Source organism: Rhipicephalus sanguineus, chromosome 2 (assembly GCF_013339695.2).
Source record: "Rhipicephalus sanguineus isolate Rsan-2018 chromosome 2, BIME_Rsan_1.4, whole genome shotgun sequence".
NCBI lineage: Eukaryota > Metazoa > Arthropoda > Arachnida > Ixodida > Ixodidae > Rhipicephalus > Rhipicephalus sanguineus.
In genome coordinates this window covers 118,502,112-118,517,558 of record NC_051177.1, presented here as the reverse complement: position 1 = coordinate 118,517,558, position 15,447 = coordinate 118,502,112, and the positions used below count along the sequence as shown (strand labels likewise).

At 45.9% G+C, this 15,447-nt stretch overlaps 1 protein-coding gene across 1 annotated transcript in view; it reads left to right on the top strand.

Moving 5' to 3' along the window:
- The window catches only part of LOC119381833 (ubiquitin-like modifier-activating enzyme 1), a 44,174-nt gene extending 32,307 nt beyond the window's left edge, over positions 1-11,867 (top strand). The window contains exons 16-25 of the mRNA XM_049412908.1: positions 123-187; positions 997-1,048; positions 2,579-2,725; positions 3,213-3,287; positions 3,669-3,849; positions 4,756-5,024; positions 7,639-7,743; positions 9,135-9,221; positions 10,503-10,597; positions 11,642-11,867. Of these exons, the coding sequence (XP_049268865.1) occupies positions 123-187; positions 997-1,048; positions 2,579-2,725; positions 3,213-3,287; positions 3,669-3,849; positions 4,756-5,024; positions 7,639-7,743; positions 9,135-9,221; positions 10,503-10,597; positions 11,642-11,783 (1,218 nt within the window). The 3' untranslated portion in view covers positions 11,784-11,867. The remainder of the gene's footprint in view (positions 1-122; positions 188-996; positions 1,049-2,578; positions 2,726-3,212; positions 3,288-3,668; positions 3,850-4,755; positions 5,025-7,638; positions 7,744-9,134; positions 9,222-10,502; positions 10,598-11,641) is intronic.
- The last annotated feature ends 3,580 nt before the right edge of the window (positions 11,868-15,447 follow it).

The following is a 15,447-nucleotide window of genomic DNA, read 5'->3' as shown; positions in this document are numbered from 1 at the left end:
TATCTCATAGTCACAACTTACCGTGAAGGAACGACAGCTATAATGAATTAAAGGAAACGGAAATTGAATCAAATATGAAGGAAAATGAAAAATCAAATAAAAGCTTCGTTCTTTCCCATCAGTGGGCCCGTGACGAGTTTGAAGGCCTCTTCAAGACGAGTGCGGGGAGCGCTGTCAAGTATTTGGGGTGAGTGAAATGCCGTCCTGCTAGCATCGCATGGGGGTTTGAAACACCTTTATATTATAGAATGGGAACCCCTTAGGATATTAAATTGAGGGCACGTGGTCGGTCTGCAAAGAAACTTTATTTATTAAGAACTTGGCGTCTAAAAGGGAATCCAAGTCAAGAGGACAAAACGCCTCGCAAACAAAGCTCTCGGTTGCTGTGTTCTGTTTCGCAATCAGTGCGGGCCATTTATTTATTTATTTATTTATTTATTTATTTATTTATTTATTTATTTATTTATTTATTTATTTATTTATTTATTTATTTATTTATTTATTTATACACCTACTGAACTGTTTTTCGACTACATACGTACTATATATATTCACCGTGTAACAGCGGTGTAACAGTGGTGTGACGGCCGTTACACGCCTTGTCTATAGAGAAAGTTTTTCGTCAGGCAGAACAGAATTTTAGAAAAACCTCCGTTACAGATAAGCGTTAATGCAGCCCTTGCGATCTAAAGCGGCGGATACTGCTTGCACGAACAACCGAAGCGCGTAACCGACTCACTGGCTAAAGTTCACTACTATCTTTTTAATTACATTATGGTACATCTTACAACTGACGAATGGTATAGTCGGTCATTTGTTAAGGTGCAAGCATGCGGAATGAAATGAGGGTAGTGCAGGTGCACTGTTGTTCTGTCTTCAATTCCTCGATTTCGGCACCTATAGAGGTACAGGAAAGAAACGGGGAGCGCCTACGAGCGGGCCAGTCGAAAGTTCTCGCGTGTTTTGCTGAAACCTTTTGTCGGTGATCTTTTTCAGAGACTCCCGTTTCCTGTTAGACGCGCTGAAGACTCGGTCGCTCACAGAGAAGGTAGAGATTTCTAAAATTGATTTTTTTTTTTGTGGAGAATGCCTTCCTAAACCTTTTATTAACTGTGGAAACTTGGGCATGTTGGTAGCACATAATGAATCTAAGAGCAGCGTAACAGACAAGGACTGTCGAATATAACACACGCAGAGCTGACTTTCAACAACGTTTAATGGCGAAGCGAAGTACATATATATGCGTGGAATGTAGGCATGTGTAGAAGAGGGTGTAGTCATCAACCGCGTCGATGACTTGACAGCAGCAAATCTCTTATTGAGCTCGAAGACAGTACACAATTCAAAACTTAAAATCGATTAATATAGGCAATAGCTTTTTGCAGTAACGCAACTGAAGGGGAACTTATACACAAGCTGTCGAATGTTCTTATGTGATACGCTTCAATGATCTCTCACGTTAACCGCGAGCGGTGCTTGCCTAATAGCTCGCAACGCTAAAAGAGGGGCACGCAGCCGCAGTCACGGCAGTGTATTCCGAGGTGGCCTTGAACCGCATTGGGCACATTGTTATGATGCTCTCTTAAACGATCGTTCAAGCAGCTTCCGGTTTGACCTGTGAATTTATTCCCGCATGACAGCGGAATAAGATGCACAGCAGCGCAGGGCACAAAGCGCGTTGTGTGTTTCACAGAGCATCGCAGTCGATTTGCAGCTGGAGCATTCACAAACTTACGAAGCTTTGATAGCTTTTTCGGAGTGGAAAGAACCACAGTGATGTCAGCGCGTTGCCCATTTTTTCTCAGCCTGTGCGAAGTGTTGTGAAAGTAAGGGAGCACAGCAACACAGTTCTTAGGAACTGGCGCCTTTCGAGGCCGAAATCGCTCGTCATGCTTGAAATGCTTCAAACGCTTTTCTGCTACAGCACAAATCAAGGCTTTCGTATAAGCAGCGCTTAAGAGGCGCTCATCATGTGCTCGGAAATTGCATTGTACCTAGCGGGGCATGACCCCCTAAGAGCGTTGACTGTAGGCACACATAATATATATTTTTTAAGTTTACGGGCTGCTTGACTGCTGACCGTAATACGAAGCGTTGGAGGGACAGATACAGAATGCTTTCGACGGGCTAAAGTGTTGTAGCAAACATTCAAATCTATCTATCTATCTATCTATCTATCTATCTATCTATCTATCTATCTATCTATCTATCTATCTATCTATCTATCTATCTATCTATCTATCTATCTATCTATCTATCTATCTATCTATCTATCTATCTATCTATCTATCTATCTATCTATCTATCTATCTATCTATCTATCTATCTATCTATCTATCTATCTATCTATCTATCTATCTATCTATCTATCTGTCTGTCTGTCTGTCTGTCTGTCTGTCTGTCTGTCTGTCTGTCTGTCTGTCTGTCTGTCTGTCTGTCTGTCTGCACGGTATTTCTTCATCTTGCGTATGAATTATGCAACGACCGTGGTCATTGATAAGAGCTACCTCCTAAGGGCTACCTCTTGTTGGTCAATGGAATCCACGATAGAAGCTCTTCCTCCGTGCCTCCATTGCAGGTTGCCTTGCTGCAAGAGCTGATGACGATTCTAGTGGACGAAAGGCCTAGGGTATTCGATGATTGTGTTGAATTCGCCAGGCTGCGCTTTCAGGAACAGTACAACACCAACATCAGGCAGGTTCTACAGGTTCATCCCGAGGGGCAGGTGAGCATTTTCTTGCAAGTAACTGCCAAGTTTATAACTTTAAGTTATAGTTAGTACTACACTTCGCTTAAATAATACAAATGACGTCGCCTATGCTTTCCGTGGCTTCATCACGTGCGGATTTTATATGGTGGCGTCTGACAAGAACGGGCCCATCTATCATTGTCCTTCTCGTTCATTTAGTATATGGAACGATTTTAAGAGCGCATCATATGTATTTTGTCCGGATTCGACTGCATGAATGTTTTATACAGAACTATTTAACTTGATAATAAGGCAATCGTTCAATTCGTGTTCTTCAGTCTTCTTTGCTAATTCCTCGTTTGATTTTGTCTTTTGTCACCCCGCTCAGTCCGCCATTTTGTATAGTAGATAGAAGCCCACGAAATAGAGCTAGAGTCTGCCCCTATGATCTTGGGTCATCCTGCACTAGAAAAGCGATGTACGCAATAACACGACCGGCATTCACAAACTTCTTCGTTCACAGCTCACTATCAAGGGCACGCCGTTCTGGTCGGGAAGCAGACGCTGCCCCCACCCGATCGAGTTCGACCCCAACAACGTAAGCATTTGCACGCGTAGTGCCGACGCCTTTTGTAAGCGGCACGGATTTGCAGCAAGGGTCCATTAATTGTTGCCATCTCGGCGAAGAAATTAATCATTCTGTGTTTTCTTTTATATGCAAGAGCATATCTTAGCGTGCCTCCTCGCCATTTGTGCTGGCGTACAGTGTTTACTCGCGTACTATCAGCACAAGACGGCATTGTCTAAGTATGGCCAGTCTTGGCTAATGTAGGCTATCAACCATTATATAAAAGCAAGATCGTCTTATTCTCAATGCAGTTTCAGTGCACAATGATGTTCTTGCATATACATACACAAACACCTGACTTGGTTCTGCATGAATTTATTTCTTTATCCTGTCTGTCATATCCCGCTGCAGACGCTGCACATGGACTACATCGTGGCTGCGGCGAACCTGCGGGCGGCGATGTTCGGCATCGCGCAAAACACGGACCGCGCAGCGATCACCCGGATGCTCGAAGATGTCGACGTTCCCGTCTTCGAGCCGCACGGAAACGATAAGGTCGCCGTCAGCGATGACCGCTCCACGTCACGTGATGGTGCGTTAGTAACAATGAATAACCAGTGAAGCTAAATAACGGGAGCAAATCACCAAAAAATATCCGTCTAAAAATTGAGCAGCGCAAGAAAAAAAAAGAGGACGGAAGTGAGAGTTGCTGGTCATTGTGGAAGAGGAAGTTGACGCTAGACAAATCGAAACTAAATATTCGGCTAAACATGCGAGCGCTGTAGCCTGAAATTCATTATCGAGACAAAGACGGACGAGGGCACCAATTTCAGTGTGTTAATAGTGTTTCATTTAACTGTAGACTTCCTAGGCACATGTTTTAAGGATCGCGTTGTAGAAACTAAGCACTTTTAACGATTCGACAAGAGAGAACATTGGCTCAAATCAAAAGCATAGGCGGAAAACACGTGTGCGTAAAATCAATAGGCCTACAACAAAAGCTGTCATGCTATATTTAGTGACGTTCGAGGTGCATATTCTCGTCCACCAGTTAAAATATTTGGCACCTGTCACATATTCCATCTATGCACACTCTCAAAAAAAACAAAACAAAAAGTCTTTGTGCTCTTTTTGGCGACTCCTTGCTTGCTATATATAGGCTACAACTCTCATTAAAGATTCACTTTAACTCTCTTTTGGGAATCATTATAACTCCTTCAGACAGCCGCGGGAGACGCGAATTTTCCGATTTTGGAAATTCACGCCTCCCGATTCCCCCCCCAAAAAAGAGTGACAGGTACTCTTTTTTTCTTGTGTAATCACCGCACATTTACTAAACAATGTTGTGTTTGCCTACTCTTTCTTATTCTGTCGCTCTACATGTGCGCAAGAATTCGACAATTGTGGTTGAGGGCACTATGTGGCTTATGGTTCTTTGTTCGTCTTAATTTTTCTTCGACTTCACAACCTGCGCATGTCGCCTTGTTCGCTTGTGCAGAGAAGGAGCTCGTGTGCGATCTGCTGGAGGAGCTCCCAGCTCCAAAGGACCTTCGCGACTTGACGCTAGAGGCGCTCGAGCTCGACATGGACAATGAGTTCAACTTCCACGCGGACTTTATCGTGGCGGCTTCGAACCTGCGTGCTGCGAACTACAACATACAGCCGGCCGATCGGCTCATGAGCAAGCTCGTCGTGGGCAAGATCATTCCGGCCATCGTCACCACCACGTCGCTCGTGGCCGGACTTGCCTGCCTCGAAATATACAAGGTGGACAGTATGATCTGATCGTTGACGAAACGCGTCGTCTTTATACCGGCAGAATCGAACATTCCAGTGGTGCTATGCAGGATGGCCCTAGCTTCTTGAGAACACGAGTTCACTCCGAGCTCGCACTACGGTGGTCATGACAGGAAGACGGTACGGAGCGCGCGATAGCAGCGTTGATAAAAATGGCTACAAGAACGAGCATGGCGTCACAAACGCATGTGCAGCATTTGCGGTGATTTTCAAAGGAACACCGCGTGCGTACGCGTCAGCGCCGCCACTCAGTCAACATTTTAACGGTGCAGCGACGTCAGCGTGATTGTCGCGCTATCTTTTTGCCAACTGGACATCGCGCATCCCACAGGCGTGTTCGTGGGCGTTTGTCCTCTTTCGGGCAAGTTCTTTCGTTCCACCTGCAGCATGGAAATTTCCACTGTCGAAGGCAACAAGGGCGCGCACACAGCACTCTCGTGCAGCTCGTTTCGCTTCTCTCGAATATTATATATAAATAAATGGACAAGTTACTTATACTTTCATTAAATGTCTGAAGATTTTTCTGCAGTATAGAAACAATGTCTCCACAGACAAGTAAATAGTAACAAGTAATTAGTAACGTACCACTCACATGGCTGTGAGTGGTACGCCGTGAGCGCGGTGAAACTGAATGCGAGACATCGTAGCCACGTGATGATATGACCTTTATTTATTTGTGCGCTTGTGCACATAGGCGTGGGCACTGCTCATCGGCAAGAGCAAACGCAGTGGGCGCACACGATCTTCGCCGCGGGCGTCTGTCAGTCAAACTGATTGACGCGTGAACTCGGGCACAAACTCGTTGAAAAGACCCCAGTTCAACTCGTGACTCTCGTAGTGTCGGTGTGACGGTCAAGCATTTCATGCGGTGGACGCTAAGGAGCAGCTTCTTTGCATATAAATTAATTTGGTCAGCTTGCAACACTTGTAAAAGGCTGGAGCCATCGGAGGAGCTTGTGATCGCCTAGCTCCTTCCAGCTTTTTACGTGGCCTGTCTGCTCAGTCTGCCCGGTGTGCTTCGGAGTGAAGACCGCGCGTCACTTCGGTCTCAGATTTGATGACATCAGTTAGCTAGGTCTCAATTAACACGATATTGAAGAGTTCTGTCTTAATTGTTACTATATTAATTAACGCGTCATAATTAACAAGTTTTATTTAGCAAGGTTAGAATTACTCTGGAGCTAATTAGTATGATCTTAGTAAGTAAATTCCTAATTATCTGCGTTTTTATTAGCCTGCTCCTAATTAGCGCCGTTTTATTAGCGTGATCTTAATTAGCTCGGTCTTATCCTGCCACGGCTTAATTAGCATGGTCTTAGTGAAGATGTGCCTTAATTAGCTCTGTCTTTGCATGACTTGGCTTAATTAGCTTAATCATAGCATGGCCTGACTAAATTAGTTAAGTGTACCACCGAGCCAATCAGCTAATCAGCGCGGGCGCACATGCTCGGGGAGCGAGCAGACAATGAAGAGGACGAAGAGGGCGCACGCCGGCCGAGCAACGCGCTAGAATGTACAGGCCTCCCATGATGATCATACACGTGGCCTCGGCGTTTAGCTCCGGCCGCGGTGTTGTAAGGCGCTCGGAGGCCACGGTGCTGATTATTCTAAAGGATACTTACTGCAGACATTAAACGCTTGAAAAAGAATTTAAACAGCCCGTTCCTCTAAAAATACCGTTAGTGAAGGTTTCTGGACCTTTTCGTACTGCTAGCTCATTCAAAAGGGGGTTTCGCCAGAGTTAGGAAAGATTCCGAGTTTCGCCAAACTAAGGGCCATCCTGCATATCACCCCAGCGTTATGGTTCGTGGCCGCGTTAATTACAGAATAAGCTGAGTACTCGCGTTTTACGTGCAATCTTATCGGAAAAGTCTAAAACGGACGGGAAGGTTCCCAGACCCTCCGGCGTGGCCTGCGTTGAGCGTTGGTTACACGTTTAACAGCCCGGTCACATGGAAATGCAGTAAGGAGCTTGCATGGCAATAGTAGTTCCAGTCATCACGATTGACTGAATGTAATCTTTATGAGCTATTTTGCAGCGTATTACGACGTTTTGCGAATACGGCAGTAGCGCACCGACGACCGACGTCGGTGCTCGCCGCTATTACTGTACAGCGAGTATTGCTTGCACTTAGATATCTTTTACTGGGCACAAGTTCGCCCTATAAAGAGTTTCATCTATACCGGCTTGTGTTATGCGTACTTCACCGTCACAACAACGTGACACTACTAGTGAAGGTGATTGACCAATGAGAAATAGTGCTTATGAAGAGCCTTGTGAATCGGTCGCTGTTTCTTTCACGTGCGACAGCGTACGTAGCGTACCCTGTCGTTTTAATTATCCGCGGTGGCAACAATGTAATAATCCATGTGTACTGCAATGCCCCTATCTCATAATGCTTCGCACCCTACGACATCTTTCCATAAAAAAGTTCGCCAGTCATCTTTTTCCTCTTTCGTGCTCTCTATTAATAGCGTCTCATTAAAGTAGACTGTTCATATTTAGAGTAAACCGCAACCTTTTTGTAGTCCTCGGTTGCGGCGATTTCAGTGTATAACATCTTCACCCACTTTCTGCTCGCAGCTGGTTCAGGAACACGACAGGCTGGAGCTTTACAAGAACAGCTTCGTCAACTTGGCGCTGCCTTTCTTTGGTTTCTCAGAACCCGTACCACCTGCTTGGAAAAAGGTCTGCTTCCTGTTCTTTTTTTCTACGTGACAGTGTACCTTAGCGTATATCCCTGCGACTCTTTTGTGGACGAGCGGTGAACGGTGAAAGGCGAGTGACAGCGGCGAACGACGAGCATCCTGGACTACCGCATTTACTCGCCTTCCGTACGCCAGCACTGATTAGCACTAATTATTGTTGGTTGAGTGACGGTTATCGTCGATTTGTATAAAGTAATTGCGACTATATGCGTCTAAAACAATTGCTAATGCCGCGTAGTGCTGGTTAGATGATACAAGAGTAATGACTCTCTAGCGAAGTTTAGTTGATATCACTCCATAACACTCAGACAAGCAAGTGTCATTTATAGCGAAACAAAGATCACTTTAATCGCCGCACATGTTCCATTTTGGATACTGATATGGCATTGTGTAAACGTAAATTTCCAACAGATAAATGCACGTGTTTTCCCCATAGTTAGCATCCATGTTGGCTCATGCGCGGTTGCCCACAGTGACCTCTCCTTTGTCTTTTCCCACCCAATTTTTAGTCTTTTCGTTTCATTAAATCAGTTGTTAGATGCGCTTCTTCTGTGTCGTCCCTATTTTCTCTCTTTTGAAGTTAGCAGTGCTGCCTTTATCATCATTTAGTTTATAGTTTATTAAAATCTGACCCAGTGTTTCGAGGCAAATTCGGCCTCTTCTTCAGGGCGTCATCTGTCCGGCAAAGCACACGGAATAGCGTTTTTTTTTAAGTGGTTGTGTCCTCTCCACCAGTCGAGTTGAGATCTTTATCAGCATTTACTATAGAGGTGTCGACTGCATACAGAATACACCTCTGCAGTATACTACAACTATCTGAAACAACATCGATAGAACACCGCGGATTCAATGTGTAACTTCTAACCCGTCCACGCAGCCGCACTATTACCTTCTCGGCCTCCTTTTTTTTGCCGTTCGTAGACTGAGTGGAACGGCCTGCCCCGTTCTATCGCTTATATCGCCGGCCCATCATCATTTGCTCAAAAGCTTAAGCACTAATTTATTGTTATGTTTATATGTGGCTACTGGTTATATGCATATGTGGTCATTGTGTATATTTTATGAATGGATATATTATTGTTTATGTATAATATTTGTGTATGTATAATTGTGTATATATTATTATGTATATATGTCGCTGCAATTATAAACCCACCCCTTATGTAATACCCCCCTTGAGGGGGCCTCTAAGTAAATGAAAGTGAAGCGAATTGAATTGCGCACTATGTCCAGTATGCCTCAACGTCACACCTCGCGCTTCTCGTATGATTACAAAAACAAAGCAACGCGACCTTTTTTGAGCATTCAGCGATGCTTTAGCGTCGATTGTTTTCACTCTGTTCTCAGTGCATCGTGTTTTCTTTTTCGCAGCAGTTCCGCAACCAAGAGTTCTCTTTCTGGAACTGCATCGAAATTAAGGGGGAGTTGACTCTTGCGGAGCTTCTGGAATATTTCAGGGTAAGCTATGCTTGTTCTGTTGAACCCCCGTGTTTGTGTATTGTGTGCTTACGTGTCACAATAGACGGAACATTGTAGCAAGCAAGGTAGACAAGCACAAAAGCGACAATAGCAACAAAACACAGTGGCAAGGCAATGAGTGGTCTCAGTTGGAATCATGACTAGTAGGCATTGCAGACACATGAGTGAGTGTGCAAACCTTACCAACTTCTTCAGCTCCTTCAATGGCGTTAACGTCCAGAAGCTACTTCGGCTATGAGGGACGCCGCAGTGGAGGGCCCCGGATAATTTGGACCACATGGGGTTCTTTAACATGCCCCGACATCGCACACTACACGAACCTCTAACATTTCACCTCCACCGAAATGCTACCAACGCGGCCGGTATCTAACATGCGTCTTTCGGGTCAGCAGCCGAGCAACGCAACCAGTGGGCCACCGCGTACCAGGGCCTCCCACTGCTTGGAAGCAGTCGTTTCTCTTGTGACCTTGGGCTGCGCCCAGAATATGTGAAGCAACTTGCTGTTCCTGGCCTTTAATACCTTAGTTGGTGTATTGATCGGAATACATTTTGTGGAACAACGACAGATTAGACAATGTGTTTGCTTGCAGCATCTGCCAGTTTACCTCTTGTAGCTGGTTTAGGGATTTGTGAGCTACGAGATAGTGCCCTCGGTAACAACAACAACAATAACAACAATAATATAAAATAATAATATTATTATTAATAATAATAATAATAATAATAATAATAATAATAATAATAATAATAATAATAATAATAATAATAATAATAATAATAATAATAATAATAATAATAATAATAATAATAATAATAATAACAATAATACTTCATCCGTATTCAAATAAGGAGTCGCCAGACGTAAAAGGCCGCAGAAGACAGAACTGCCCCATGCCGGGAAGGTATACGTGCCCAAGCTGACACCAGTGGGTCGCGCTAAAACGTGCAACAACAAAAGGAATGAAAACCAAAGGTGTCTGGTGGTGTAAAATATTCTGATATCTAACGTGGCGTTCCGTGCCCACCCTCTCATTTATCTGCCCTGTCGCTCAGCTATTGTGATTCCTCGGGCTATGTAAGGAGCAGCTTCATGGCGGGACAGACCCGAATGGGATAGAAGTTGGCTGCCCGTCGAGATCTCCGGCGTTTGGTACTCGTGCACGGCGCCAAGGGTGAACGTATTTGCGTATAAGTGTAGTTTGTGTGGCCATGTATAACTTCAACGCAGACTACAATTTCTACAATTTTCTTTGCGTCCAGATGCAGCTAGATGTCGAAGTCACGAGCGTGTTGGAAGGAACCCGAACTCTGTACGATGCCAACGCGCCCCCTTCGAGGACCCTCATGAAGCTCGCGTGAGTGAAACGCTTTTAGTTTCTTTAATCGGGAATTTAGCTGTGGTTGGAGTGTGGGGTGGCTGCTTTAACCCTCTAGAACGCCTAAGCCACGCTGTGAGATGTACAAATACAGAATATTAGGCGGTAGCACTTCATGGCTTGACTGCTATAGCAGCGATAAACTTACCAATGGCTTGAGCCCGTCCGTCCACTGGCGGCAGCGACATACCTCTCGGCGGGGTGACGCAGACGCAAGCCAGGAAAGGATTTAGCTCCTGTTGCATATATTATATACAACAGCCGGCAGTTCTCGGGAAGTGCACAGCATTGAGCTACGCGGTGCAGGCCATCTGCGCAAAGAGAAAAGCGCCCAAGACGGAATAAAACAACCATACTGAGATTGCAAATCGGATCTTCGGAATCCCACAAGGTGGCGGAAGGTATAAGAAAGGAAGAGGTACAAGCAAGGCCGGAAATTAAACAACGCGGCGAGGTAGGCTTGCTTTGGGAGCTCACGAGAGTACACCAATTATCAAGGGTGCAAGGTACGTGACATCGGGTGACCATCATTCGAGAGCAGGGAAGCTAGCAGAGAAATGAGTGCGGAGCGGTGCGCTAAGGAAGTTTTCAGCTACATGTGCATAAGGAATGTCGATACAGAATGCAGGAATCGAACCTGAAAATTGTCCAGTAAATACTTAGACAACGGCAGGAGACCGTGCAAAACAGAATAATCGGTTAAGAGGAAAGGTTAAAGAAACGGAGAGTTGCCTTTGGGAAATAGTGATGCTTACAAAATCACCACTGGAAACGCACAGGACTTTCAAGGAGGAAATTGCCAACGAAAAGATCTACGATAACTCTCAGGGTAGCTCGCTTTTGTTGGAAGCCAGGGCGGGAGGGAATCGTGCTTCAGCTCTTGGTTACGAAGCTTCTTAAATTTCACCTGCCCCTGACAACTGTTCAAGCGCCCTGAGTTAAGTGTATCGTTTGCAGTTCGCAACGATTGCTTGCATTACTTATCGTTCACTTATCGGGAGCATGGGCCTGGGATTTATGCAGCGTGAGCAAGTTCCTGGAACGCGTGTTCATGGCCAAAATCGACAGACAAACACGAACCCTGGCGCTTCGAATCACCGGCAAGGACACCAACAGCGGAGCGGAAGTGGAGCTGCCCGAAGTGCGATACGTGCTGCGCAAGTGACCACGGCGCTGCATACCTGCTTGCGCTGAAATATATGTACGTGAGGCTGTTTTTAATAGCGAATATTCGAAGCGTATACCACGTTTTAGTCTTAGTGTTACACTAAGATAAGCTCTCTCGCATAGCATAGCTACTTGTTCTGCAACTGTACTGCCCACAATGGACGTCTTTGTGGGAATACTGTTGCCCTCTTCTTGCCAGTTCAGCACTGCATTATTTCCAAGATGAGCCAACTTCCGTTACGCTCGGACGTAAGGAGGTCTATAGTGCTTATGTGTTGATCGTGCAAAATGAATAATATTTTGTTTATTTTATTAGTGGCACGGGCAACGAGCGGGACTTTTGTTTCTCTTCCAAGCACTTCCGGTCGCGCACTTACTTCCGGTATTCCGAATATTCAGAAAAGAATCTGCTAAGCAATAAAACTGGCGCGAAATCGATGGTCTGGTTCAAGTTGAGAGTTATATGATATCGGAGCATAAGTTTACTTAAGGGCCACTTAACGGTCCGGATAATTAATTGGCTAAACGCACCTGGGATCGTTGTGTCGCCTTGCGGAGCAGATCTCAGTCATGCGCGTCTTTCTACGTGGCCTCCGATCGAGATCCGCATCGGCTGTCCGACGAGCCGCAATGTTAACTCAACGAATACACCAGAACACAAGAACGCCTAGGGAGCCTACGCGACCGGCCGGTCAGGACGCCGAGGTGCGAGCGCCACTACCAGACACCTAGTCGACTTAGTCGAGCGTTACTGCTGTCGCCTCCAATTTTTCTTTTAGGGGCGAAACACCTTAGCCTTGTATCCCCCGCGTCTAGCGTAGCTCTGGTTTACACGCTCGCTCCCGGCGCGTGTTCTTGTTTGAATGGAGTCCCCTGAAAGGTTTAACCAAAACAACATCGATGATAATTGTGACAGAACAATATAAAACACCTAGAAGCACAAACCTTTTATACTAGTCGGCGACTACAACGTACACGTTATGGACCTTGGGACCTAGATTCGCCCACTCGTCATCATACACTTCGTAGAGATGCAGTATATGACGTCTCGATACGCTCTACGATGCATTTCGTATGACTGCAAACAAACAAGCAACCAACCAAAAGGGGAACGTGCATACACCTCGTCTTTGCCAACTTCAGGCTAGATCCGATCAAAGAACCATTGGCTCTACATTTCACGGACCACAAAGCAGTAATAATGAAGGCAAAATTGAATCCACAACTCAACACGACATACGAGTTATGACCAATAAAACACATTGTATATAACTGTACACACGCGTTGTCACTCATTTACATGCGTGAGTGGGCAATGTCACGGGAGATTTACGGCTACCGAACGATCCACACGGCTTCGCCCACTCATCATCATCATTCACTTCGTGGATATATATGCATGACCTTTTTTTTTCTGACCAAAACGCACAGTGAAATTGTGGCCCTACTAAGATCATGAGCCGAAACAGGAACGAACATATGTAGGACGTGATCGCTGCGCTATGTGCTAGTTTCTTCGTTCCTAGTTTTTGTGAATAGCGGCGTAGGTAACCTTGAGTACAATCAAACTGGCTCGCGTGCAGTCTTGATTCACTATTTCTGCCCATCTGTTAGTATAACTCTTCGAATGGCTCACTTTGCCGACCGCATCATCGCTGCTATAAGGCCCAATCGTTTTTACCCCCCGCGGCATGCTGGGAATACTTACAGGAGCATCAAGCACGAGGAGAGAGGGGCTTCGCAGGAGGCTGGCTTGAAGAGGCTAGGCGCGCTCCCTCCTAAGTTTTTTTCCTCCATGTTGCGCTAGGATGCGTGGATGCGAGCGAACCCTTGCACTTAGGGGCACCCTACCTTGCACGCATAACAGCATCTGTATGTTTTGCTATGCTATATGTTTCGCATAACATTGATCCCCACAGTGCAGGGGAATTTAAGTATTGCTTTCTCTCTCTCTTTGTTTCAGGTATAGAAAAGAGCAACGCTGCCTCTGTCTTTCCTACAGATGCGCAGAGGAACAAGCGGCACGCCCTCACAACTCCAATGAGTCCTCGTCAAGCTGCCAACGTCATATTTCGATTTATATAAATTACAGTGGTGATGCCTGAACCTGTGGACCAATGTTTCAGCAACAGCTGTAGCATTAATGCTTTAGTCCCTTGACGCGTTGAAAAAATTACCCATACAACAGTCGCTATCCCTAGCACGTCCTCAACTGATGACCCTCGACCATATTTACTCGGGACATTCCTGAAAGATTTTCGGGTTCGTCGAAGAAACGTTCCTAGCAGAACTTAGCGAAAGATGGTTGTCCAAAGAATATTAACTGCATAGTTTATTGCGATAGCAATTATATGGGCAGTCTCGGCTGGCTTTTGCCGCCGCCGTCATGCACCATATATCTATATGTATATATATATATAGAAGTCCCAAAGAAAAGTCAGAGAAATGCTTCCGAAGCGCGGAATCGAACCAGTGACTTCTCGCTCCGCAGCGCGTGGCGCTAACCACTACGCTGCAAAGCGCACATCCTTGGCCCTCACATACCATGGCCCTCACAAAATTGCAGAACACCGCCAAACAAATTGGTGGACTGCTCAGAAGAGCGGCGAACAGACATAGAGAAATGAAGGAGATGGACTTGTGTAGGCTCATTCAGGCCTTCTTAATCAGCGGCATAGTCTACTCCTTCCCCTACTATCATCTCAGGAAATCAGACAAAGATAAACTTGAGGCTATAATTCGACAAGCGTACAAATGGGCCCTAGGTTTGCCTGTTTATACCAGCACCGAGAAGCTCCTACAACTTGGAATGCATAACACCCTAGACGAGCTGATCGAAGTACACAAAACAGCACAAATAACACGGCTCTTAGGCACGATGACGGGACTACATATTCTGCATTAACTGAAAATTCAGCCCATACACACCACGGGAGGCAGAGCACCACTACCTCCCGCAATCAGACATCACCTACAGATCAAACCAATACCCAAAAACACCCTGGCGGGCAGACATGACGCCAGGAGAAAAGCCAGAGCAGATAGGCTAAGCGAAAAGCACAAGCAAGACCAAACCGCGGTCTTCGTCGATGCCGCCAACCAGGGACACAACACATACACCCTGAGTGCCGTGGACGGAGAACTTAAAATCGTAAATGTGGCTTCCACTAGAACCGCATCAATCAAGGAGGCCGAAGAAATGGCCATAGCGCTGGCCATTATGAATCCAACTACCCACACTGTCCTTAGCGACTCTAAGAGCGCGATTCTCAGCTTTGTAAGGGGAAGTGTGGGACTCAATACAGCCAGGGTCCTGAGAAACTTCAGTCAGAATGACAGAATCAAAATCAATCTGGTCCGGGTCCCTGCTCACTCAGGAAACCCCGGTAACGAGGAGGCGATAAAGTGGCCCGAGGGTTAGCAAACCGGGTCGCGTTGTCCTTGGAACCGGCCAGCACCCCCCCCCCCCCCCCCCCCCCCCGATGGGAGAGGCAGTGACCTCCTATACGAACTTACAAATATGTATAAAGATGACAGGAGATTATACCCCATACCGCACAGCAACCTCACGAGAGCGCAGGCCACTATCCTCCGCCGAATTCAAACGAACACCCTAACCACTCCTCACCGCTTAGCGATATTCACAGGCGGAGAGGTTGACT